The sequence below is a fragment of the Chlorocebus sabaeus genome, chromosome 20, assembly GCF_047675955.1.
Source record: "Chlorocebus sabaeus isolate Y175 chromosome 20, mChlSab1.0.hap1, whole genome shotgun sequence".
NCBI lineage: Eukaryota > Metazoa > Chordata > Mammalia > Primates > Cercopithecidae > Chlorocebus > Chlorocebus sabaeus.
In genome coordinates, this window is record NC_132923.1 from 130,413,955 (window position 1) to 130,439,683 (window position 25,729).

Genomic DNA, 25,729 nt, shown 5'->3' on the forward strand with positions numbered 1-25,729 from the left:
CCAGGTCCTGCCAAGTACGGGCCAGGCTGGGCATCATTTCTGCTGTGGGGAACACTACCTAGAGGGGAGAGGAGGGGTCTTGGGGGAGACCTCTGCCTCCCAGACCCCTGCCAGCTCTAGCCCCGACCACGGTGACAGCTGCAGAAAAGTGCTGCCAGACCAAGCGCTTGCTCTTTGCCCTGGCTTTGACCCAAACCCTCTTTGTAGGTCAGAGGTTCCCTGGTGATGATCATATAAATCATGATTTGTTTTCTTTCTCCTGGGAACAAAGATGCTATGGATGAACTGTAACTATTCATCAAGTCACCTCTGATTACACAAAAGAAACATGGGTCGCCCGCGGGGGCTGTGGGAATCTCCAGCGGAGACTGGTGCCAGCTGACTGCCAACGCCGCCACACGGAGTGAGCTGCCCATGGAGCCAGACTCAGGCTGAAGAATGATTCCCGTGTCCCTCCCCACTGCCAGTAATGCCTCCCCAGAGGGAGGCCAGGAAGAGGCTCTCCCTCCGAGATCAGTCCAGTTGCGGCCTATGACTGCTTTGAATTGAAATTCACAGAGCCTTTGGTGGCTCTACAGCTCTTGGCGTCCTCCAGTCACACTTCCTGGCCTATGTTAAAAGATTCCCGGCTGGGCCCGGTGGCTCACGCCTGTAATCCCAGCACCTCGGGAGGCCGAGGCAGGTGGATCACAAGGTCAGGAGATCGAGACCATCCTGATTAACACAGTGAAACCCCGTCTCTACTAAAAAATACAAAAAATTAGCCAGGCGTGGTGGCAGGAGCCTGTAGTCCCAGCTGCTTGGGAGGCTGAGGCAGGAGAATGGTGTGACCCTGGGAGGCGGAGCTTGCAGTGAGCCAGGATCACACCACTGCACTCCAGCCTGGGTGACAGAGTGAGACTCCTTCTCAAAAAAAAAAAAAAAAAGAGTCCCAAGTAGGCCTGGTCCAGGGAGGAAATGCAGCCCTGATTTGAGAAGGGTTCTACACCCCAGCCTATCAGCTAGCACGGAAGAGTTCCAGAAGCCTAAAGTTACCTGCAACTCTCCCAGCCTCCCAGCTCTTCCTCCTGGCCCATAATTAGGCCAAATTTGACCCCACCGGAGGCCTCTACACGTCCCTACATCACTGCCAGTTCCGTCATGGCAGGGCTGTGAGGCTGACCCTCTTTTCATTAGGGTCTCAGCTCTCCTCTCCTCAAAGACACCTGGCTTCCCTGACCCCTCAACTTAGAGAACCATCCCCTTCACTTCCTACCAAACTGCCCATCTCCCTATATAGCACTTGTCACTCCTGAATTATCTTGTTCTCCTATTCCTCAGACCCATACACACGTGGACAGTAGAATGTGTGGCTGACGTGATGACGGGCCGGGCAGTTGGGTGCACCCAGTTGCTGTTTGTTGAATGAATAAATGTGAGAAGGGACATCCAGGCCAGGAGTAGGGGATGTCTCTTCACTCATGGCCTCAGCCTGGTAGGGCAGGTTAGGTCCACTTGCCAGACAGGCTCGGGAATGGCCAGAGGGGAGTTTTGTCTAGGGTCACATGCAATGAGCTGTAGGCAGAGCGAACAAGTCCCTGGGATTCCACACCCCACTCATTCAGCAGACGTTTACTGGAGTCAGGCTCTGGGCATACAGAGCCGGGACGACAAAGCCCCTGGCCTCATTAGTCAGGGAGAGGTGGGATGAAAACACACATCTGTCTGTGTGATGCAGGGCCTGGCCGGAAATCCGGGCATGCAGGGAGTGAAGAGACGGAATGTGGCTCAGGGGCTTCCCTAGGGACTAGCTTTCGGCTGTCACACAGGATGCACACAGAACGCAAAGCCAAGCAACCACAGGGCGGCCAGGAGGCCGGGTGCAGTGGCTCACACCTGTAATCCCAACACTTTGGGAGGCCGAGGCAGGCAGATCACCTGAGTTCAGGAGTTCGAGACCAGACTGGTCAACGTGGTGAAACCCCATCTCTACTAACAATACAAAAATTAGCTGGGCATGGTGCCACGCACCTATAATCCTGGCTACTTGGGAGGCTAAGGCAGGAGAATCACTTGAACCTGGGAGGTGGAGGTTGCAGTGAACCACGCCATTGCACTCCAGCCTGGGCAATAGAGTGAGGCTCAAGTTTCAAAAAAAAGGGCAGCAGGGAACAAGGCCAGCGGAAGAGTGAGTGGGCATCATGGGCACGGGTGACAATTTCAGCGAGGCTTAAGGTTGGCTTTGCTGAGGTGGGGTCTGAGCAAAGACTTGGAGGAGGGTAGGGAGCAGGCGGAGATCAGCCTCTGTGAAGGCAGGGGCGCTGGCCTGCTGGAGGGGACCACAGCCCGGAGGAGGGACGGCCTCTGGGCCATTAGAAGGAAGTGAGCAGTCTTCCCTGTCAGTGGCCAGAAGCCTGTGATGGGACTTACTCTTTTTTTTTTTTTTTTTTTTTGAAACAGAGTCTTGCTCTGTTGCTCAGGCTGAAATGCAGTGGCGCAATTTCGGTTCACTGCAACCTCTACCTCCCAGGTTCAAGTGATTCTCATGCCTCAGCCTTCCAAGTAGCTGGGACTACAGGTGGGAGCCACCACACCCAGCCAACTTTTTTCCCCACTGAGATGGAGTCTTGCTCTGTCGCCCAGGCTGAGTGCAGTGGCGCGATCTTGGTTCACTGCAACCTTCACCTTTCGGGTTCAAGCAATTCTCCTGCCTCAGGCTCCCAAGTAGCTGGGATTACAGACGCCCACCACCATGCCCAGCTAATTTTTGTATTTTTTGGTAGATACGGGGTTTCACCATATTGGCTAGGCCGGTCTCAAATTCCTGACCTTGGGATCCACCCGCCTCAGCTTCCCAAAGTGCTAGGATTACAGGCATGGGCCACCACACCCGGCTGGGACTTGCATTGTCTTGTCTTGTCTTTCTTTCTTTCCTTCTTTTCTTTCTTTCTCTCTTTCTTTCTTTCTTTCTTTCTTTCTTTCTTTCTTTCTTTCTTTCTTTCTTTCTTTCTTTCTTTCTCTCTCTCTCTCTCTCCTCTCTCTCTTTCTTTCTTTCTTTCTTTTCTTTCTTTTTCTTTCTTTTTCTTTTTTTTTGAGATGGAGTCTCGCTCTGTTGCCCAGGCTGTGCAGTGGTGCAGTCTCGGCTCACTGCAAGCTCTGCCTCCCAGGTTCATGCCATTCTCCTGCCTCAGCCTCCTGAGCAGCTGGGACTACAGGCGCCCACCACCACACCTGGCTAATTTTTTGTATTTTTTAGTAGAGATGGGTTTTCACCGTGTTAGCCAGGATGGTCTCGATCTGCCTTCCAGGTTCCAGCGATTCCCCTGCTTCAGCCTCCGGAGTAGCTGGGACTATAGGCACGTGCCACCACACTCAGCTAATTTTTGTATTTTTTAGTAGAGACGGGGTTTCTCCATATTGCCCAGGCTGGTCTTGAACTCCTGACCTCGTGTTCTGTCTGTTTCAGCCTCCCAAAGTGCTGGGATTACAGGTGTGAGCCACCGCACCCAGCAGGACTTGTGTTTTCAAAGGCTGCGAGTGGAGATGGACGGGCGAAGGCCCGGGCCTTTTAGGCTTACTGGCTCCTCTTTTAGGCTCCCCTTTTCCCTTCCTTAGTGCACAGCCTCACAGAGCCTGGCTGCTCCCATGGCCCATCTGAACCCAAGGGGTTCAGGTATCCCCCATGTGGGGCAGAAAGGGGTTTTCTCAGAAGCCCTGGGACGCCCCAGCAGTGCGCTGCTTACAGAGCCCCAGGGCCCAAGGCTCAGCTCTCCCCCTTAGAAGGGTAGGGCAGGCACACTAGCTGGGACCAGGAGCTGCTGGTGGAGACATGAGATGGTCTCCTGCTGTGAGGGGCTTCTCTGGACTCTACCAGGTCCTTCCTTTCTCAGAGCCTCCGCCTGGGTCAGGGGGTCAAGGATGGCAGCCACCTCCTCAGTGTGGACACAGGCCCCGCCCCCACACCCTGCTACCGGCTGAACTGACAGACACCATGGGTAGACCTGGGGCTGGTGATTAAAAAGGAATGAGCTCCCACGGCCTGTGCCAGAATCAGGGGGCTAGTGGGGAAAAGGACCACCCCAGGCAGAGCCTCCAGCCTTCTAAGGGGGAGAGTTGAGCCCTGGGCCCTGGGGCTGCCTAAGCTGAGAGCTGCTAGGGCTTCCTAAGAAACCCCCTTTGTGTCCCAGGTCGGGGCTGCCTGAACCCCTGGGCCGTGGGAGCAGCTAGGCTCTGTGAAGCTTTGCACAAAGGAAGGGAAAAGGGGAAGTCTCCAGTGGACTTGAAAGGCCCTGAGTGATTAGGAACTGGACCAGGAGTGGGAGAGAGACCCAGAGAGGAGGTACAGCCTGCTCAAGGCCACACAGCAAGCCAGTGATGACCACAGCTGGTGGATCAGCCTCTCTAAAACACCATTTCTGTACCTGTCAGCTCCACGAGGTAGGGACACTTGTCTGGTTCACCAGCATATCACTGGCATTTCGAATATTGCCTGGCACATAGAAGATGCTCAATAAGCCTTAGTTGAATGAGTCCATCTGTAAAATGGGCTGACTGCAGAGCTACTGCTAGGGGTGGTTGTGCGGCTCAGATGACACTGGGTGTTGCCAGACTCCTAGAAGATACTCAGCACCAGGTTCTTTTTCTTTTCTTTCCTTCCTTTCTTTCGTTCATTCCTTTTTTTTTTTTAATCAGAGTCTTGCTCTGTTGCCCAGGCTGGAGTGCAATAGCATGATCTGGGCTCATTGCAACCTCCGCCTCCCTGGTTCAAGCGATTCTCCTGCCTCAGCCTTCCAAGTAGCTGGGATTATAGGCATGTGCCACCTATACAGGCATAGCCTGGCCACACGCCCAGCTAATTTTTGTATTTTTTGATAGAGACGGGGTTTCACCATGTTGGTCAGGCTGGTCTTGAACTCTTGACCTCAGGTGATCCACCTGCCTCGGCCTCCCAATGTGCTGGGCTTACAGGTGTTAGCCACCGTACCCAGCCCCAGGTACTTTCCAATCGCACTCCAGTCTAGTCTGGTTGGGGTAGAGGAGGCTTTGGGGGAAGGAGGCACCTGCTGAAGTTGATAAAATCTCTGGGCTAACTGGTTTGCCCGCTTGCTGTGACTGGCAGCACCCAGGAGCCCAGGGGAAGAGCCTGGAGCCTCCTCACTCCCCAGCCTGGAAGCTCAAGCCTCAGGGTCCCAGCTGAGCCCAGGCTCCCCGACCCTCACAGCCCTGCCCAGCTGCTCAGGCCCTGGGGCAGCCAGAAGCAGGTGTGAGGGGGTCAGAGTGAGCTCCTGGGCTCCAGGACCCTCCTGGGAGGGTGGCCACCAGCCTTGGGGATACCTGCTCTTCGCCCCTCCTCACTCTGCCCTGAATGGGGGTCTGGACCCTCAATCCGCCCCTTCATCAGCCACTGGAGCTCCTGCCAGGAGAGTCAACCCTCCCAACTCAATCTCCCCGAGACCCAGGGCCTGGGACTTGCCCAGCCCGGCTCCTGCCAGCCCCATGTCTCCCAACTGAGAGATCCCTTTTCTTTTTCTTTTTTCTTTTTTTCCCCTTGAGACGGAGTTTCACTCTTGTTGCCCGGGCTGGAGTGCAGTGGCACGATCTTGGCTCACTGCAACCTCCGTCTGCCGGGTTCAAGCGATTCTCCTGCCTCAGCCTCCTGAGTAGCTGGGATTACAGGCATGTGCCACCATGCCTGGCTAATTTGTATGAGAGATCCCTTTTCTACAAGGGCCCAGAGGGAGGGTCCCACGTGGCAGCAGCCCCTGAGGTCACTGTGACAAGTCCCCTGCTTCTGGGAAGACTTGGCCCCATGAACGGGATAGACGGGGAGGTGTGGGGGATGTGCAGGGCATTCCTGCAATCTGAAGCGTTTTCTATTATAACACCCCAAGGTGTAGCCCTGGAATTAGCTGAGCTTTCCCGAGGCTGTCCAGCCTTCCAGCCCCTCTGCAGTGTGTCACTTCCATTTCCCATGGTCACCCACAGACTCCCTGGGCAGGATCGAGTTTCCCACCAGCAGGTCCGGGAGCCCTTCCTCCCTCGGCGCTCACCCACGGGCCAGCGAGAGAGCTGAGCCTTGTGAATAATTCACAGCCATTCACAGCAGGCCTCAGAGGCTCGCAAGAGCATGAAGCTGGGCCACCTGGGTCCCTTGATTGCGCCCTGTGGCCTGGGGCAGCTCAAGCCTCTGCCCTCCCCAGCTCCCAGCCCTCATATCCACAGCCTTCGTGAGCAGGAATCCCTACTCCCAAGGTAGGAGGTTAAGTGGGTACACCAGCCCCCAACCCCAGTTCCCAGCTGCCCCTCCTGCATGAGCCCAGCCTGGCAACCACACAAAGACACCTTCTTATCAGCCGAGTCACACACCGCTGTGGGAAATGGAGCCCAGGCCCTCTGTCCACCTCCCTGAGATTCATGGTGACTCCTGGGGGGCTGGCGGCTCATCAGTCCAGGCCATCTGGCCACTGGGTCAGCACCAGCGCCCAGTCACACGCAGCAGCTGGCATGGTCTGGAAGGGGATCAGGGTCCCCCAGCCCCGGAGCCCTGGAGGGCGTTCCACAGCATAGCCAGTCTTCCTAACACCTGGGATCCGGGCCCATGGAGGGACCGTGGCTCATCCTAGACCTGGCTTCTCAGTGAGGAAGGCTCGGACTGGCGGTCCTCACCAGCGCTTGCAGAAGGTGGGCTCAGCGTCTTCCAGTTCACACTTGGGCCATATTGGTCCCGCCATCAGGGGCACCTGCCCCTCTCAAGACCTGTCCTTCTCCTCTGCTTGAAGTAAGGGAGTGGGACAGGTGCATCAGAATCACCGCTGTGAGGATGGGGACATGTCCCAGGTGTGGCTCCCAGGCCCCAACCTGGAGAGTCTAACTCAGGAATCTGGGACAGCCTCCAAGAGGTGCTGACAGGAGCCAGTTGGAACCCTCTACTCAAGGGTCCCTGGGGCCCTCCTGCTCTAAATCCCACTGACTTTGACATGATCCAAACCCTAGTTTGTTTGGAAGCAGTGAATTCATACCAAAGCGGCCACCAAGAAGGCCTGGCAGGGCTGGTTGTGAAGCGCCCCCTCCCCGGGGCAGCACCTGTTGGGTCTCCCACTGACCAAACCATGGAGCCCCTTTTTAGTAAGGATGGAACCAGGCCCAGCTCCCCTGTCCTGGGCCAAGGGGACCACTGGAGCCCGGCCTGGTGGGTGCTAGGGCTACCCTACATCCACGCCAGTGTGCCTGGGCCCAAGAGGCTGCAGCTGCTGTAGCCACCTTGCCACATGGTCATATGGCCAGAACTGACCTTCAGCCTGCTCCCTGGTGGCCAGGGGCCCTGCAGGCACACCCAGAAACTGACCAGTGGTGGGGACAGGCCAGACCCTCTTACCTCGTAGCTGCTGTTGTCCTGAGGCTGGGTCCACATTCACATTTACATCTCAGGCTCCCACTTAGACTAACGAGGGTTCACCATCATAGCACCCCACTCCCCATTGAGACCCCTGTGGCATCTGGCACCCTACCCTCTCAGACAGGGCCTGCGCAGCTTTCCCCAGGATGCCTGCCTCTCCAGGTGCACCTAGGACCTGAGTCCCTCCCTCCCTCCCCCAGACTCACACGTGCCCCCTGCTCTGTATGACCCCCCACCCCACCCGGGGGAGCTCCCAGCCCACTCCCCAGGAGGTTTAGGAGCCCCGTGCTTCCCTTGATAGTGGGAATGGGCTGAGAGGCCACAGGAGATAACAAGTTGCTCTCTGGATGGCCTCCAGCCAGGGGTTCTGGGGCCAGGAGGTGGGGTGGGGGTCTGGGAGGGCCTTTCTCCCTTAACTGCTTGAGTAACTGATGGGGTTCCCTTTCCGCCTGTTTGACTAGGGCCTAGGAGGTGCTCCTGCCCTTGCTGCTCTCCAGTCCATCCTGAACAGTCTTGCAAATGAACACAGCCTAAGCCAGAGAGAGCCTCTGCTGCAGAAGCAGCCCAAGGGGAACAGGTGACCTTGGCCTGCGTGCCCAGCCTCCCAGGCCCAGCTGCGTGCGGCTGGGCAGCTGAGGATGCCGGGAGCACCTGCTTGCAGGGCTCTGGGGACAGCCCCAAAAGGGGTTTTCCAGGAGGGGAAAATTTCATGTTGAGTGGAAGCCATTTCTCTGGCCTGGCCCTCTGGCCCCAGGATGGCCACTGGAGGGATCTTTGTCCTGGAGTGTCAGAGAGGCGTGGAAAATCCCAGGCATCCCCCAAAGCCCTGGCCCAGCCCACCCAGAGTACCCCTTAAGAGGGGTGATCTTACTCAGGGTAGTGCCCGACGAGAAGCCTCAGGGAGGGGAAGTCTCCTTTGGCGGCAGCGTAGTGGATAGGCAGGGCACCCGTGTCTGTGGCCGCGGCGGGGTCCCCCCCGCCATGATGCAAGAGCCAGTTTACCACCTCGGGGTGGCCGAAGCGGGCAGCCAGATGCAAGACTGTGGCACCAGAATTGTCTTTGTCCTGTGGGAGGAGAGCCGGTTCAATTCCTAAAGCCTGTTGCTGCCCCGCCCCTGGCTTGGGCCACTCCCAGACTCCCACAGGCCTGGAGGGTGGTTCTGTTCTCTCTGTCTTCCCTGGAGGGATTGGCCAGGCCTCACTCAGCAATGTTTTTTTTTTTTTTTTTAGGTCATGTGGATCCTGGGTTTGAGTCCTGCTTCTGTCCTTGGGCAACTAATTGGCCCTCTCTGAACCGTAGCCAGTAGGCAGCAGCACCATGCAGGGCTTTCAGAGGCCTGCAGGTCCTGACTGCGAGCTGCCTACACAACAAGTACCTGGTTGTCACGGTAGGAGACCGGCTCCAGGCCCAGAACCACAGCCCTGACTCCCAGGGGCTCAGGGAGTGCCTGAAGGAGTGACAGAGGGTTACTGGGTGGAGCAGGGCCAGGAAGGGGGGCTGTGGGGCTGTACCAAGCTAGCACCAGGACTGGGGGGCACCCCCTGCATCCAACACTTGCCCCCTCTCTCTCCACCCTTCCTAGGTGTCACGTGGGAACAGAGACCTCCGCCTTAGTGCGCCTCCAGCAACCCAACTTCAGTGCAGAAAACTGCGCCCCTCCCCAGCAGACTGGCCAGCGCCCAGCCATAGGAGCAGCCTGTGTTCTCGCCCCTGTTGAGGTGGAAGTTGCTGGGTACTGGTGGGTGGGTCCGGGGCAGTCAGCCAGGGGTGCTAGGTGCAGGCTAGTGGTGGCCCCTGGGAGAGCTTGGACCAAACTCCCCCCAGGGGCCTCAGAGCGGGTGCGGCCAGGGGTCTGGGCCCAGAACTGCTGAATGTGTCATCAGTGGACACCCCACTGTGTGTGTCTGCTGAGAAAGGGGCTGGAGGGGAGTGCTTATGGGACCTGTGCTGGGAGGAGAATCCCCAGGAACATCTAGACACAGAGGCTGCTGCACTTGGCAGAGTGGGCACTGGTTCGGGAACAGAACGACCTCCCAGCACCAAGCACACAGGACGACAGCGGGGTAGGCAAGGCCGCGGCTGCAGGAGGCAGTGCGCAAACTTCACTAGGATCAGGAAGCAAAGCCTCTCTGCCCCGCCTTGCCCAGAGACAGTGCACTGTGGTTACAGACTGGCAGAGGCAGCAGGAGCTGGCGAGAGACCCCAGGCCTCAGGAAGCCAAATCACAGTGGGAAGAGAAGCTCTGAGGCTCCTGTGAGAAATGCAAGGAAAAGAGGTCACGGAGGGAGCTGGGGTCCCTGGGGCCACTGGTAGGGTCTTCAGGCAGCCTGCAGGGTGGGGGCAATGGCCTGGCGGTCCTGCTAAGGAGGCAGGGAGGAAGACGGGGCAGAGAATGTCGTGGCCCACAGGAAGCTGAGGGCAACACCGAGGCCCCTCCTGTGTGCTAGAAAGCTGAGAGTGGGGGGGACCAGAGACTGGTTTAGTCTGTCCCCTCTGAGCCCAAAGGTCGGGGCTGGCTAGCGGGCACCCGGGCAGAACCATGGTGAAATGTGACCTGAGCCCCAGCTCCTGAGAAAGGCGCTCCCTTCCTACTGGCCTTGGGGACTGTGGGTCTGAGGCTCCAGGGGTCCCACTGGCTCTGGGCCTGTCAGTGGTGAAAACTGTAAGGAGAGGGCCACAGACCTCTGGGCTCTGGCCTGTGCCTGTCCAGGCTGTCCAGCTGTCCAGGCCCCAGGAGCCTCATGTGCGGTGGACCACACCCTAAAGCAGCTTATCTCTCTGGGCTGGGCAAGCCCAAGGATCCAGGTCATCCCCCTCACACTTTCTCCCCCCGCACCCAAGCCTGCCCGGCCCAGAGGGCAAGAGACCTGATAAGCTGGGCCCAAGGCCACCTGCTCCTCCCAGTTCCTCTGCACTGGCCAGGGAGGCTTCTGGCCAGGGCTGGACACTGGATCAGGGAGGCATGCCACCACCCAAAAGAGTGGGCATGGGCCACGTGACCAGGAAGCCCTGGTAACGGGGCCCACTGAGAGATACCAGGTGGGCCATCTCCCAAGAAGGGTGGGAAGGGGGGCCTGCTATCTGAGGGCAGAAGGTGGGGGTGGCCTGGCCATCTTTGGGGCATAGTAAGCCGGTTTAGAGTTACCTTGACTCCTCTCCTTCCATCTCCAGGTCACCCGGTGGTCTAAGTGGAAAATTAGTTCTGGTTCCTCCCTCCTGTGGCTACCCCCTCAACCAGAATTTCATCCAAATCCCTAACCTTGGTTAGGATACTCTCTGGCTTGGCCCTGGCAGCTTTTCCCCTCCTCACCCACTCTGAACACGCTGCCTACGGCTGGCCCTCCAACAGGACAGGAGCATGCACGCCTCAGGGACCTGCACTTCTTGTTCCCTGTGCCTGGAACTGTCCCACCGCTGCCTGGCTGGCTACCTGCTTCTCAGCAGCCAGGACTGCCCTTGGAGGTCACTGCTCAGAGTGACCAGGTGGGGTCTGGAGGCAGCAAGAATCAGCCTGGGTTGGAGAAGCAGCTGACAACTGGGAGCCTTGACAGCACTGATGTCCTGGGGTCAGCCTGGGTTATGGGCAGACCACCATTTACCACGGCCCATCACCCTTCCCCCACATCCTGGCTGGGACACCTGTATCTCAGCCTGGGGTGGGCTGTGGGACTTTGCCCAGCCTCCTTTCAGATCCGGTCCTGGAGGACATGGGCGTCTGACTCTGCTGCCCAGGCCTCATGTCCCCGCCCACTCCCAGGACTACAGGATCGGTGCTTTGTTTCTCCCGGTACATACTAGTAAGCACCAGCCCCACGGAGGCCCCTCCCTTCTGGCTCCCATCACCCAGGTGCGCTTCCAGGGAGCCCCCAGGCTCGCCAGGGCATCTGCCCGAGTACTGGCAAGCCAGGGAGCCCACTCACCTGAGGGCCTCTGGAAGGAGCTCCGTGCCGGGCTCAGCTGGGCCAGGAGGTGCCAAACCCCACCCATTCTTGAGCCCCGGGGGACTCTTGGCCAGGACCCTCTCCGTAGGAGAAAGCCGCAGCGCCCCTGGCGAACCGCGCGGACCCACCTGCACTCTGCAGCCGCCCTGCGACAGCAGCCACTGCAGGCAGGCGAGGTGGCCGGTGGCGGCGGCGTCATGGGCCGGTGTGGCGCCGTTGCGGGCGCGGGCCGCGGCGGGGAGGGCGGCTTCCTCCACCAGGAAGCGCAGACAGTGCAGCTTCCCCGCGCGGGCCGCGTGGTGCACGGGCAGCGCGTCCAGCGGGTCGTGCAGCGAGGGCCCCAGCAGGCCTGCGGCGTGCAGCGACCTCAGCACGTCCAGCTCGCCCTGCCGCGCCGCCTGCAGCGCCTGCTCTAGGGCCATGGTGCCGCCTGCGGCGCCGCAACTCCGAACTCAGCGCCTTCCCCAGGACGCCATGCGCGTGTCCTCGCGAGCCGGAGGAGCCCGCGGTGCGGCCGTCGGGGATCTGCGGGCCGGGAGGCGGAGCGGCTGTGGGCCCGGCCTCTGCTCCGCGCTGCCTGGCGCTCCGCTCCGCTGAGCTCTGGGGCCGGAGCCCGCCGACGCCGGCTTAAGCCTCCGGCCCGCCCTCACCCCGCCCCGCCCCGCCCCGCTGTCTCTGCCCGAGTCCCCCTCTCGCCCCCGCCGCGCCGCGGGGACACTCGTGCGACTGGGGCAGGGCGCCCAGAGGTTTCTCTCTTAATTTGCCTCAAGTAACAGTTGAGACCCCAGAGCGCAGCAAAACTGGGTTCGAATTGGAGAGCCGTCCAGGCACAGGCAAATTCATTCATCTGCCCAGTGCCCGCTAACTGCGATTCTAGGCGCTGGCAACGCAATTCCAGAGGTGATGGGGAGTGATTGTCGGACAGCGTGGGCGGACAGGGAAAGGTATCTGAGGAGGTGCGGTGGGGCTGGGTTTGAGTGGAGAGAAGGGTATTCCAGGTGGGGAGCGCGAGGACAAGGGCCCTGAGGCAGGAGCAGCCCTACCACGTCCCTGAGGGGCTCTAGGTCGAAATCCCCAGAAAGTGCAAAGAGCCCTGCCTTCCAGGGTCCCTCCAGATCCGAGAACTGCCCCCAGAGCTTCCAGCGGGGAGGGCAGGAGGGCAGGACAGGAACCACTGGTGCGCTGGGAACTCGATCTAGACGCCATGGCCTCAGGCCGCCCACAGCCGCTGTCGGGGTGGAGGGGTTCCAGCCACACAGAAGGCAGGGATGGGAGGGATAGGGCTTGTGGGGAGACGCGGGAGCGCCAGCATCCAGAGAGGGCTGAGACCCCTGCAGGGGCGCAGGAAAGCGCCAGAGGGCGCGGGCAGGACAGCGAATGTGTGCCAAGCCACCCTGCGGGCTCCACTGAACACCAGCCGTGGCAGCGGCTAGTGCCCAAAGGCCGCGAGGAAAACCTGACAGAAGGTGGGGGCTACATGGCTGTGGGAGTGCAGGCCGCCTATCAGCGATCTTGAAGCACCCTGTGCCCTTCCTGTCCCAACACCCACCCCCTCTGGAATCCCGTGGGGGCTTGGCCCCACCCGGGCGGGCTGAAGGTTTCACTCCGCGCCAGCTCTGGCCTGGCACAGTCAGCGCTGGAAATGACGTCGAATGAAGGAAGCCCCTTCCAGGAACAGTGGGAGTCATAGTGCTAAACTCACAGTGCTAAACTCGGGGGCTGCTTCCGGTCCCTTCCCTGGGGCTGCCACCTAGTGGCGACTTGCGTGGTGGCCTCCCGCGCTCCCAGGTGCCCAGGTAACTGGAGCTGCTGGGCCGTGCCTAGCCAGGTGGGTTTCCAACGACTTCCACCTGGCCAGATCGCCCTCACTCTCTCCATGGGAGCTGTGGCCGCTGGGATCTGGGACCCTTGCCCAGTGGTTTGCAACAAAGGGAGGGAGGAGTCATTTCCTGGCAGCCTCGCTGCTGGAGCTGGCGGTGGCCAGAGCAACAGGCTCACTGCGGCCAGTGCTGTCCTCCTCTAGGTACCCAGAGGCAGGTGTACCGTGAGGCCAGCAAGCAGCAGGGGTACTGTCGGGAAGAGGTGCTAAAATGGCGTGTCTTGGGCACCCCTCCCCTGCGCCTCCTCCATTCCAAAAGGCCCTGCAATTTGTGTTCTCCACTCCTAAGGTGGCCACCTTGGTCATGGACAAGCTCATCTAGCACATGGTTTTGTGATTTTGTGGGCCAGGTCCAGGTGATGCTTTATTGCTATTCCAGTGGGATGGGCAGATGCCCCTGAGTCCCTGCCACTGTTGCTAATGACATCTCCATTAGTGCCACATGTGAGCACCCACCCCTGCTGACCAACCTCTCAGACTCCTTTCAGGACATGACTCAAACTCACGCTGCAAGCCAGGCCCTTCCTGCCAGGCTTCTGTCAGGCTTCTGTCCTTTCCGGGCTCTCCCATGTCCACCGGGTCAACTGGGTCCTCCCCAGCGCCCTAGGGAGCTCACGCCAGCAGTAGCACTTTTATGAAATCTGTACTACCCACCAAGTGCTCACCACGCTTTGCATGGATATTTAATCCAGAGGTGCTGTGAGAGAGGTACAGCTATTGTTTCCAGTTTATAGCTAGGGATAATGAGGCATAGAGAGATGGGGAGGTGTTTTTTTTTTTTTTTTTGAAATGAGTCTTGCTCAGTTGCCCAGGCTGGAGTGCAGTGGCGCAATCTCAGCTCATTGCAAGCTCCGCCTCCCAGGTTCACACCATTCTTCTGCCTCAGCCTCCAGAGTAGCTGGGACTGCAGGCGCCCGCCACCATGCCTTGCTAATTTTTTGTATTTTTAGTAGAGACAGGGTTTCATAGTGTTAGCCAGGATGGTCTCGATCTCCTGACCTCGTGATCCGCCCACCTCGGCCTCCCAAAGTGGTGGGATTACAGGCGTGAGCCACCGCGCCTGGCCTGTTTGTTTTTTGAGATGTAGTTTCACTCTTGTTGCCCAGGCTGGATTGCAATGGCACAATCTAGGCTCACTGCAACTTCTGCCTCCCAGGTTCAAGTGATTCTCTTTCCTCAACCTCCCAAGTAGCTGGGATTACAGGTGTCTGCCACCATGCCTAGCTAATTTTTTTATTTTTTGTATTTTTAGTAGAGTTGGGGTTTCATCAGGTTGGCCAGGCTGGTCTCAAACTCCTGACCTCAAGTGATCTGCCCACATTGGCCTCTCAAAGTGCTGAGATTATAGGCATGAGCCACCACGCCCAGCCTTGTTTTTTTTGTTTTTGTTTTTGTTTTTTTGTTTTTGTTTTTGTTTTTGAGACGGAGTCTCGCTCTGTCGCCCAGGCTGGAGTGCAGTGGCTGGATCTCAGCTCACTACAAGCTCCGCCTCCCGGGTTCACGCCATTCTCCGGCCTCAGCCTCCCGAGTAGATGAGACTACAGGCGCCCGCCACCTCGCCCGGCTAGTTTTTTGTATTTCTTAATAGAGACGGGGTTTCACCGTGTTAACCAGAATAGTCTCGATCTCCTGACCTCGTGATCCGCCCGTCTCGGCCTCCCAAAGTGCTGGGATTACAGGCTTGAGCCACCGCGCCCGGCCTTGTTTTGTTTTTTAAAGCATTTTGCCTGAGATGACACAGATGGAAGTGGCAAACCTCACTCCCTGGCTGATCCTGCTAGGCTCTTCTTTCCTCTCCACCCAAGGTTCCCTCTGCTCACAGAACCCCCATAATCTCCCACCCTCCAGATATCAGCTTAGAGATTCTCTCCCCAGGAGGCCTTCTCTCACCCCTCTGCTGGGCTCACCCCAGCCTGCCCCAGGCTTCTCCTCAACCCAAGGGCCAGTGCACTTCCCAAGAGTAGGGACCGGGGTAGAGTGTATCCTTACTGTATCCTAGGTGGCCAGAGCTCCCCTAAAGCCTGCACCCGACACTTGCCCACCTAGCTGTCTTTAATGCTCCTCTGATTCCAGACCACTCCTTCCAAGTAACCAGTAAAACCTGAAAATCCTTGAGTTGAAGATAACTGTGGGTTACTTGGTTAAAGTCCTTTACGCAATGGGAGAGTGGAGGAAGAAATATTTTTAACTGGCGGTAACTGGCAATGGAAACGATGTTTGCTACCCTGCCATTCAGTCTTCAAATGGTTGTCCACAAGCCTGGTGGGGGTTGGGGGGAGCGTCCTCCCTCAGCCTTTTTCTCCCAGGAGCTAGGATCAGTCCCTTCCCAAGATGCAGATGCTGCAGGCGAAGTTGTGGGTGCAGAACTGAGTCAGTCAAGCTAAGTGGCTTGGGCTGGGGATGAGACGGAAAAGATCCAGAGTTTTTTAGGCTTTTAAAGAGCAATTCACTGTCTTGGGGGAGGCCTATGGAGGCAAATTGGCCTCAACCATGGAGAACAAGGTCTCAGGTTCCTCCAAGCCCTGCTGGGCCAAATATCTTGAATGATTTATTCTCACTTGTTAGAACTTTTTTTTTTTTTTTTTTTTTTTTTTTTTTTTTTTTTTTTTTGAGAGGGAGTCTCGCTCTGTCGCCCAGGCTGGAGTGCAGTGGCGGGATTTCGGCTCACTACAAGCTCCGCCTCCCGGGTTCACGCCATTCTCCTGCCTCAGCCTCCCGAGTAGCTGGAACTACAGGCACCCGCCACCACGCCCAGCTAAGTTTTTTGTATTTTTAGTAGAGACAGGGTTTCACCGTGTTAGCCAGGATGGTCTCTATCTCCTGACCTCGTGATTCGCCCACTTCGGCCTACCAAAGTGCTGGGATTACAGGCGTGAGCTACTGCGCCCGGCCTTGTTTGGACTTTTTATGAGGGTTAATGCAGGCGCGAGCCTTAAAGCATTAAGCCCTGAGCTTGGCACACAGTAAATGTCCATGAACGGTGGCCTACCGTCCTTCCCATGCCACAGATAGGTATGGGTGGCCTGGGCTCCCCTGGCCCAGGCTTCTCCGGGCCCCTTAGTGTGTTCATTGGTCTTCTTCCACCCTGCAGGGAGAACCCTGAAGGAGGGGGATGTGGGGCTAGCGGCAGGGGTGGAGCTCGGAAGTGGGGTTCGGGAGACAGGGGGGTTCATCCAGCACCCTGGACAGAGCCCTCCTTGGCTCCGCCCCATGTGGCCTCCTCCGGGCTGGCTCTGTGGATCCCTCCAGTTATCTCTCTGCCCAGTAGTTCGCAGTGTGGTTCGCGGGCGTGGCCGTTGCCCCGCCAGCCGGTCGGGGGAGGGGAGCCTGGAGCAGATGGGCGGGGGACGCCAGCCAGTTTGCCGCAGCAACGGCCACACGGCGCGAAGGCGGTCCTGGGCGGGCCACTGGGGCCCAGGCGGGCAGCCCGGGGCCCGCACCCAGGACTGTCCCGCCCGCGCGTCACGTGAGCCCTGACTGTCCTGCGGGGCAGAACCCGGACCCCTAGCCGGTGGGAATGAAAACGAGCTCCGAGGGCTCCCGGGCTGCCCCTGCTTCTCTAGGATTCCGTTTCCCCACCCAAAGCCTGGAGTGCGGTAACCAGAAGGCTCTTAACTAGGCAAGCCGCTGAAGGATTCTGCGGGGTCCTTAGAGCCGGGCGTCCAGCGACTGGGGCCCTTGTCCAGGCTTGGCCTGTTCCCAGCGTCGAGGGCTGGAGCAAGTCACGACCTCTCTCCGGACCTCGGATTCCCCGTCCAGCTCAGCCCTTCACCCGATAAAGCAGCTGGGGGAGTGAGTCCCTCCTGCTGCTGTCCCTCGTGGGAGTCCCCGTAACCGCTGGGTTCCCTGCTCCAGCCCAGGGCGGGGCTCAGAGGAGACGCTGAACCCGAGCCTGGGGAATGAATGAAGGGCGGCATTGGAGAGGAGGGACAGTAGCTTGAGCCAGGCAAGGCCTGGCCCCACCTGGCCCTTCTGCCCTCGGGGTCACGCAGCGAAAGCCCCCGATGGCGCCCTCACCACTCCCCCGCAGGTGCTCGCGGACAACTGGGGGCCGCCACCTCGCGGTAGATAGGACGCGAAGGCAGGGAGCGGGATCCCCGGGGGCGTCGCGGTCTCCCCTCCCGTCTCCATCCTGCGCAGGAACAAAGGCGGGAGGTGGGACCAGCGGACGGCCGGACTCCGCCGGGCGGGGCGGGGAGGGGCGGGGCGGGGCGGGGAGGGGCGGGGCGGGGCGGGGAGGGCGAGCCGCTCCCTTAAAGCTCGGCCGCGGGCGCGGCGCGCACTCGTCTGGCACCAGCCCAGGACGCGCCCGGGACCTCATTCCGGACCTCGGTTTCCTTTCGCGTGGGGCTCGCAGCTGCCACCGCTTTCCCGCGGAGCATGGGGCTGCCTCGCCGGGCAGGGGACGCGGCGGAGCTGCGCAAGGTGGGAACCGGGGACTGGGGGCGGGGCGGGGGACTCCGGGGACCCGTCTAACCACCGCGCCGCCGGTCCGCAGAGCCTGAAGCCGCTGCTGGAGAAGCGCCGGCGCGCGCGCATCAACCAGAGCCTGAGCCAGCTTAAGGGGCTCATCCTGCCGCTGCTGGGCCGGGAGGTGAGCGCGCCCGGGCCGAGGGCGGAGGGTCCTGGGGCGCGGAGCGGGGGCAGAGGGACGGGGTGCTCCTGCGGGAGGAACCCGCCAGGGGGTTCCGCGCGGCGCCCGAGGCGGAGCCTCGGCTGGGTGGGCGCGTCGGAGCTGACCCCACGCAGGCCATGGCCCTCCCCACACCCAGCTCCCGACTAGAGCGCGGGTGCGCATGGTAGCCGGTCAGTGGTCTGTCTTGGTGGTTCTCTGTCCCTCTTCCTTGTGGCCGGGCGCAGAACTCCAACTGTTCGAAGCTGGAGAAGGCAGACGTCCTGGAAATGACCGTGCGCTTCCTGCAGGAGCTGCCTGCGTCGTCATGGCCCACGGCAGCGCCCGGTGAGTGAGCCCGCCCTCCCCTGCCGCGCGCCCTGCACCCCGCACCCCACCCCGTGCCTCACGCGGCTCTCTGCCCTCAGTGCCTTGCGACAGCTACCGCGAGGGCTACAGCGCCTGTGTGGCGCGCCTGGCCCGCGTGCTGCCCGCCTGCCGAGTCTTGGAGCCCTCAGTGAGCGCGCGTCTGCTGGAGCACCTGTGGCGGAGAGCGGCCAGCGCCACCCTCGATGGCGGTCGCGCTGGGGATTCCGGTGGCCCATCTGCCCCCGCCCCAGCGCCCGCGTCTGCCCTGCAGCCCGCATCCACGCCCGTGCCCTCGCCGCCCTCGCCTCCCTGCGGCCCTGGCTTCTGGCGGCCGTGGTAGGACCTCGGTCGGTCCACAGACCCTGCCGACTGCTTGGGACCTTGGGGCACTGGATAGGTTGAAGCTCTTGGTGGCGGCTGCTGTTCCCATCATGAGGGGCCAGCCCAGTACCCACACCCAGGCCGGAAGCCGGATGTTTGTGACTGGCGTGGCAGACTGAAAATCTTGCGGCTCGGGCTTGGCTCAGGGAATAAAAGGAGCGTCCCTGCTTCAGCCCCCAACTTGGCGGGAGAAGAAAGGACAAGAGGCAGCAGGGTGAAGAAGAAGCCCCCCATCCCAGCTGGTGGAGATAGTTCTGGAACTGGACCCCGCAGCTGCGTGGGCAGCCGACAGACCCACCCCAGCACTGGCACCAGACCAGAGCCAGAGCCAGGAACTGGGCAAAGTGCAGCTGTGCACCCTGCCTGCTCACTGCTCTCCCAGCCCTACCTGGGTCTACCTCCTGCCCAGCTCTGCTTGGGACTCTCTGGGCACACAGCAGCAATGGCCTAAGGGCTCTGGTCACTTCCAGGGCTCTATGGGGCAGCAGAGCAGAGCAAAAGGGTGTATAGGCTGGGAGCCGTCATCTCCACTCCTAGGCTTTTCTGCCCAGAGCCCCCAATTATAGGGGCAGTATATATCCAGGGGTCTGTGCAGTGGGGCTGGGGAATTCCTTAAGTGACTTTGAGAAGGATTTGTTTTCCCAAGCATCAGTTTCACACCTGCGCACTGCCCCCCAGGCTATGCAGTCTTTCATTGTGAGGAAGGGGCAGAACAAGAGTGAGGCTGCCCTGTGTCCTCAAGGAAAGTTGTGGCTTTGGAGGATCTGACTCCAGCACAGAATCTGTGCCAATGTGGGGTGAGCAGGGCCCCTGCCATGGAGCAGCAGGAATTAGAGGGATGGAGCAGGTTAAAGAATGGGAAACACCTTCTCTTGTTTTTTTTCCTTGCAAACTACTCCCTGCTACTCATTGAGACTGGTTACTGGAAGCAACTTGTTAAGATTTTTCTTTCTGGGTGGGTGTGGTGGCTCACGCCTGTAATCCCAGCACTTTGGGAGGCCAAGGCGGGTGGATCACCTGAGGTCAGGAGTTCGAGACCAGCTTAGCCAATATGGTGAAACCCCGTCTCTACTAAAAATACAAAAATTAGCCGGGTGTGGTGGCATGTGCCAGCTACTCGGGAGGCTGAGGCAGGAGAATCGTTTGAACCTGGGAGGCTGAGGTTGCAGTGAGCCAAGATTGAGCCATTGCACTCCAGCCTGGGCGACAGAGCAAGACTCCGTCTCAAAAACATTATTTTTTCTTTATTTTCCCTGGAGGCCTGGAGTCTCTGCGAAGGCTAGGGAGGGGCTGCTGATCCCACCAGTGCCCACGAGGAGGCGGGGAGGCACTGGTGGCCCCTAATCAGGCAAACACCCGTCATTTCATGCGGGATTCATGACATCATAGTCAGGCAAACACCCGTCATTTCATGCGGGATTCATGACATCATAGTCAGGCAAACACCCGTCATTTCATGCGGGATTCATGACATCATAGTCAGGCAAACACCCGTCATTTCATGGCTGAGCATTTGCAGAAGGTGGAGGATTCTCCCCGAATCCCCAGATCAGCAGCCTGTGCTAGGGACCAGAGCTCCAGGGCCAAGAAGACAGAACCGATGTGGGGGTGAGGATGGTCACTAAATCCAACTGTGCCACACAAGCCCGTGATGACCTTGGCACTGGTTTTGGGTGGCAGGATATGAAGGAAGCTGTGAGCATTATTGAAAAAATCATCGTTAAGCCAACAGGGTGATGCTCCCAGCAAGGCTGTGCTGTCTTCTCACCTCCCTGGGCCCAGAAGGTTAGAGTGTAAGCTCCTGGAGGGAAAGGCTGGGGCTGAGTGCACCTCCATGTCCCCAAGGCACAGGGTGCACAGTGGGTGCTCCCTGAACATAGTGGACTAGTGAGCAGGGGACGAGAGGACGACCCTGTAAAGAGCCTTGGACAGTTCGGCATTTCCCTTAACTCCCACTCCCACGCCCTGGGATCACTGTTGGATATTTACTCCGTGAGGACAAATACTGGGGAGGTGTGGAGAGGAGGGAGGGCAGGTTCCTCTTACTTTCACCCATTTCTGAGAACGAGCGCCTGTTGGCACTGTCTTCGTGAGCCTCCGGGAGCAGGTAACCCGTCGCCCAAGCCCACCTAGGACTCCACATCAGGCAGGCACAGGACTGGCCCCTTGTCACCATAAAAACTCTCAGTACAGGTTTAAACTCCGTGAGAACTAACCAGCCAGGGGGACCCTTGCTTCCTCTCAGCCATGCTTGCCACCTCTAGCTTCTGAGAGTCCATCTCAGTTGGCAGTTCTGTGACTTGCATTGACCTGGCTCCAATCAAGCTACAACGCAAGCAGTCGGCAGGAGGGGGATTGTAGATGGGCCAGTGACTCACAGGGTCAGGCGCTTGGGGGAGCCTGAGTCAGGAGGCCAGTGGGCCCTGGAAGGGAGGGGGCAAGTCCAGGTGGGTGAGGTTCTGGGCCCCAGGCATGAAGGCAGAATTTCTCAGCAGGGGCGTGTGCAAGAGCTGCCCAGAAGGTCTCTGCTGGTTCTCCAAGTCAGGCTTGTGAAATAGGAACGCCAACATCCTCCTCCGCAGGCAGTGGCAGGTACCTCCTCCTGCCAGCTCCTCAGGTGCCCCCCAAGCTCTGTCTGATGGCCAAAGGTGAGCACAGGGTGGTGGGCTTTTCCTGTGCAGAGGGAGACTGATTCAAAGGGTCATTTATGACCCTTCACGAGTCCCACATCCTGCCCAATGGCCAGGTCTCGGGATGCCTGTTCCAAGATGGTTCTGTGACTTTGTGTGACTGTCTGATGATGGCCCCAGCTGGGGAAAAGGCTTCCATGTCTCTTCCTCATAAAACTAGTGGGCGAGGCTGGTGCGGTGGTTCAGGCCTGTAATGCCAGCACTTTGGGAGACCAAGGTGGGCAGATCACCTGAGGTCAGGAGTTCAAGACCAGCCTGGCCAACATGGTGAAACCCTGTCTCTGCAAAAATACAATTAGCTGGGCCTGATGGCGGGTGCCTGTAACCCCAGCTACTTGGGAGGCTGAGGCGGGAGAATCACTTGAACCCAGGAGCTGAAGGTTGCAGTGAGCCAAGATCGCGCCACTGCACTCCAGCCTAGGTGACAGGGTGAGGCTCCATCTCAAAAGCAAGCAAACAAACAAACAAAAAAAACTAGCAGGTGAAATGATTCAGTGACCCAAGGACAGCCAGAGCACTAAGCTGCTGGGAACCCGTCTGTGCTGAAATAGAGATTTCCCACGAAACTCAGGCTTGGGACAGGCCCCTGCCTGTTCCTCGGGCACCAGGTGATTAGGAGAGGTCGAATCTCATTTCCACGAGAGTGAGGATAAAGAGTGGGCTGCCAAAGAGGACTCCTCTCATAAACATTGACAAATTGCTCTGCCCCGCCCATGATCCCAGATTCCTCCTGCGGTCTGGGATCCTGAGTGTCCTGCGGGTTCATCTCGGACGGGCGGTGCATGAACAGACTGCAGGGAACGTCTGGGAGAACCAGCTTCACAGCAGATATAATAAGGAAGAAGTTTGAAATATTGCAAGAATTGCGGAAGTGTGACACACAGATACAAAGTGGGCACATGCTCGTGGGAAAATGGTGCCAACAGACTTGCTTGACTCTGGAGTTACCACGAACCTTCAGTTTGTTTAAAAAAAAGAAAAAAAAAAGCAATATCTGTGAAGTGCAATAAAGTGAACTGCAATAAAATGGGGTGTGCCTGTACTTGTGTTGAGACAGGGTCTTGCTCTGTCTGGAGTGTAGTGGTGCAATCATGGCTCACTACAGCCTTGAATTCCTGGGCTCAAGCCATCCTCCCACCTCAGCCTCCTGACTAGCTGGGACTACAGGTGCACGCTGCCACGCCCAGCTAATTTTTTGATTGTTTGTAGAGATGAGGTCTTGCTGCATTGCCCATGCTGGCCTGGAACTCCTGGGCTCAAGCGATCCTCCCCCACTTCACCCTCCTAAAGTGCTGGAATTACAGGGATGAGCCACCTCGCCCAGCCTGCCTGTACTTTTAAGAAAACATTCCAGGTTTCTAAAGCCATTGTAGAGAGGAGCTAACCCAGCCAATGATGCTGCTTCTGCTAGCTTTACTTCTTGTCTGAGCCCCCTTCAAGTGTGGACGGATCTCTGGGGGCTGTGTGAGTGCCTGCGTGTGTGTAGGTGTGCATGTGTGTGCGTTTGTGTGTCCCTGTGTAAGTGTGTGGCTGTGGCTGCCCTTCAGAGAGCTGCCCGGGCATGCAGTGTCAGGGAGAAGGCAGCCACCCACCGAGGCTTCCCAGTGAGTAACTAGTTTCACTTGGGGTTTTCAAAGGCTCTGATGAAGCCCCAGGCACTTAAAGCAGCTCTAAGGCTCAATAATGGTTTCAGGAGCGTGAGAATGGATCTAGAGAACACGCCCCACACATGTGGTGTCTTGTTACCCGAGGTCCACTCGGGGGCAGCAGGGAGCAGGGGCCAGGCAGCTGGTGAAGGACCAGGCTCAGGAATGAGGGGTTCCCTGGCCTGGGTTGAGGCCTGAAGGAAGAAGATTCCAGGCTGAATATGTGTCCACCGCTGGTTCTGTCGTGGAGGGGGAACCAGAGAGCCTGGCATCTTGGTGTTCGTTATGTTAGGATTTTTCACGAACCTCAGGCAGCACAGGACAATCTCAAAGAAGAATGAACCAGGCTGGGCATGGTGGCTCACACCTGTAATCCCAGCACTTTGGGAGACTAAGGCGGGTGGATCACGAGGTCAGGAGTTCGAGACCAGCCTGGCCAATATGGTGAAACGCAATCTCTACTAAAAATACAAAACTTAGCTGAGCATGGTGGTGCATGCCTGTAGTCCCAGCTGCTTGGGAGGCTGAGGCAGGAGAATTGCTTGAATCCAAGAGGTAGAGGTTGCAGTGAGCCGAGATTATGCCACTGCACTCCAGCCTGGGTGACAGAGCAAGACTGCGTCTCAAAAAAAAAAAAAGAACCTTTGTAGACCTCAAAAATCAGAGGCAGGCTGGGCGCAGTGGCACATGCCTGTAATCCCAGAACTTTGGGAGGCCGAGATAGGTGGATCATTTGAGGTCAGGAATTTGAGACCAGCCTGGTCAACATGGTGAAATCCCATCTCTACTAAAAATACAAAAATTAGCTGGGCAATGTGAAGTGGGGCGGGGGCGGGGGGGGGGGGCAAGGTGGCTCACACCTGTAATCCCAGCACTTTGGGAGGCCGAGACAGCCAGATCACTTGAGGCCAGGAGTTTGAGGCCAGCCTGGTCAACATGGCGAAATCCGAGTTGTACCAAAAATACAAAAATTAGTCAGACATGGTGGTGGGTGTCTGTAGTCCCAGCTGTTTGGGAGGCTGAGGCAGGAGAATCACTTGAACCCAGAGGTAGAGGTTACAGTGAGCCAAGATCACGTCACTACACTCCAGCCTGGGCAACAGAGTGAGACTCTGTCTCACACACAAAAAAATCAGAGGCAGATCCAGGTTTTGTAGGAACTAAATTTTGAGGCCCTTTGTAGGAGAACTAATCTAAAATTACGAACATAGACTTCTAAGTATGAAAATGAATATTTATTCAGAATGAAAAATAAGTCATATTAACTAGTGGTGCTTGGAGATTCACATCTCATCCTTTTGGCTTGTCTTTTCATAGGATGCTTCCAGCTGGCACACCTGGCCTCCCCTCCGTGCTCAGAACTGCCTCCTACTCTACATCCAGGCTCCTGAGCAGCCCCCAGCTTAAGCCTCAGCAGCTCGAGGGTAAATCCACCTCTGCCCAGAACTGACTCTGGATCTGCCCCAGTGACAATAACAAGATAAATGCCTTCCATTCTCTTCATACTTTCCGGATGTAATCCACATATTTACACAGTGTTTCATCAGTTGTGGTAATGTTTGTTTTGTTTCTTGTTCCTTTGTACCTATCTGGGAAGCCTGTGCAATTCAGATGTCCAGGCCCACTTCCAGAAGTTCTCATTCCCTGTGCTTGAGTCAATGGCTGCAGACCATATATCTGAGGGCAAGTTAATCTGCTCTAACAAAGATACCACATCTGAGAATGGTGGTTGGCAGGGGCTAGGGGGTGGGAAGAATGGGGAGTTGGTGCTTAATGGTTACAGAGATTCAGTTTTGCAAGAGGAAAAGAGCCCTGGAGATGGATGGTGCTGATGGCTGCACAACAATGTGAATGTGCATGATGCTTAAAAATGGTTAAGACGGGCCGGGCGCGGTGCCTCACGCCTGTAATCCCAGCACTTTAGGAGGACAAGGCACGTGGATCACAAGGTCAGGAGATCAAGACCATCCTGGCTAACACGGTGAAACCCCGTCTCTACTAAAAATACAAAAAATGAGCTGGGCGCAGTGGCGGGCGTCTGTAGTTCCAGCTACTCGGGAGGCTGAGGCAGGAGAATGGCATGAACCCAGGAGGCAGAGCTTGCAGTGAGCCAAGATCATGCCACTGCACTCTAGGCTGGGCGACAGAGCGAGACTCCGTCTCAAAAAAAAAAAAAAAGGTTAAGATGTGCCGGGCACAGTATCTCACGTCTGTAATCCCAGCACTTTGGGAGGGCAAGATGAGAGGATTGCTTGAGCCCAGGAGTTTGAGACCAGCCTGGGCAACACAGTGAGACCTCATCTTTACTAAAAATCAAAAGAAATAGCCAGGCATGGTGGCGTGTGCCTACAATCCCAGCTACTTAGGAGGCTGAGGTGGGAGGATTGCTTGAGCCTGGTAAATCAAGGCTGCAGTGAGCCAAAATGACACCACTGCATTCCAGCGTAGACCACAGAGCAAGACCCTGTCTCAAAAAAATAAATAAAGGTTAAGATAGTTAATTTTTATTTTTTATCTTTTGAGATGGAATTTTGCTCTTCTCACCCAGGCTGGAGTACAGTGGCATGATCTCCGCTCACTGCAACCTCCACCTCCTGGGTTCAAGAGATTCTCCTGCCTCAGCCTCCTAAGTAGCTGGGACTACAGGCACCCACCACCATGCCCGGCTAATTTTTGTATTTTTATTAGAGATGGGGTTTCACCATATTGGCCAGGCTGGTCTCGAACTCCTGACCTCAGGTGATCCACCCACCTCAGCCTCCCAAAGTGCTGGGATTACAGGCGTTGAGCTACCATGCCTGACCAAGATGGTTAATTTTATGTTATGTGTATTTT

General features: G+C 57.8%; 2 protein-coding genes across 7 annotated transcripts in view; one reads left to right on the forward strand and one right to left on the reverse strand.

Annotated features, from left to right (window-relative positions):
• The window catches only part of ESPN (espin), a 38,191-nt gene extending 26,272 nt beyond the window's left edge, over positions 1 to 11,919 (reverse strand). For 3 of the 6 annotated variants that reach the window (XM_037985098.2, XM_037985096.2, XM_007980765.3), the window contains exons 1-2: positions 11,446 to 11,919; positions 8,247 to 8,440 (exon numbers count right to left, since the gene is read on the reverse strand). In XM_037985098.2, coding sequence (XP_037841026.1) covers positions 8,247 to 8,440; positions 11,446 to 11,739 — 488 coding nt within the window. In that variant the 5' untranslated portion in view covers positions 11,740 to 11,919. The remainder of the gene's footprint in view (positions 1 to 8,246; positions 8,441 to 11,445) is intronic. The other 3 variants (XM_037985097.2, XM_007980763.3, XM_037985094.2) reach the window with 1 other exon arrangement.
• A 5,551-nt stretch (positions 11,920 to 17,470) lies between these two features.
• HES2 (hes family bHLH transcription factor 2) lies at positions 17,471 to 22,317 on the forward strand. The gene is made up of 4 exons (XM_007980773.3): positions 17,471 to 17,621; positions 17,695 to 17,790; positions 18,057 to 18,156; positions 18,237 to 22,317. The coding sequence occupies exons 1-4, from the start codon at positions 17,577 to 17,579 to the stop codon at positions 18,515 to 18,517; spliced, it is 522 nt and encodes a 173-aa protein (XP_007978964.1). The 5' UTR covers positions 17,471 to 17,576; the 3' UTR covers positions 18,518 to 22,317.
• Positions 22,318 to 25,729: the final 3,412 nt, after the last annotated feature.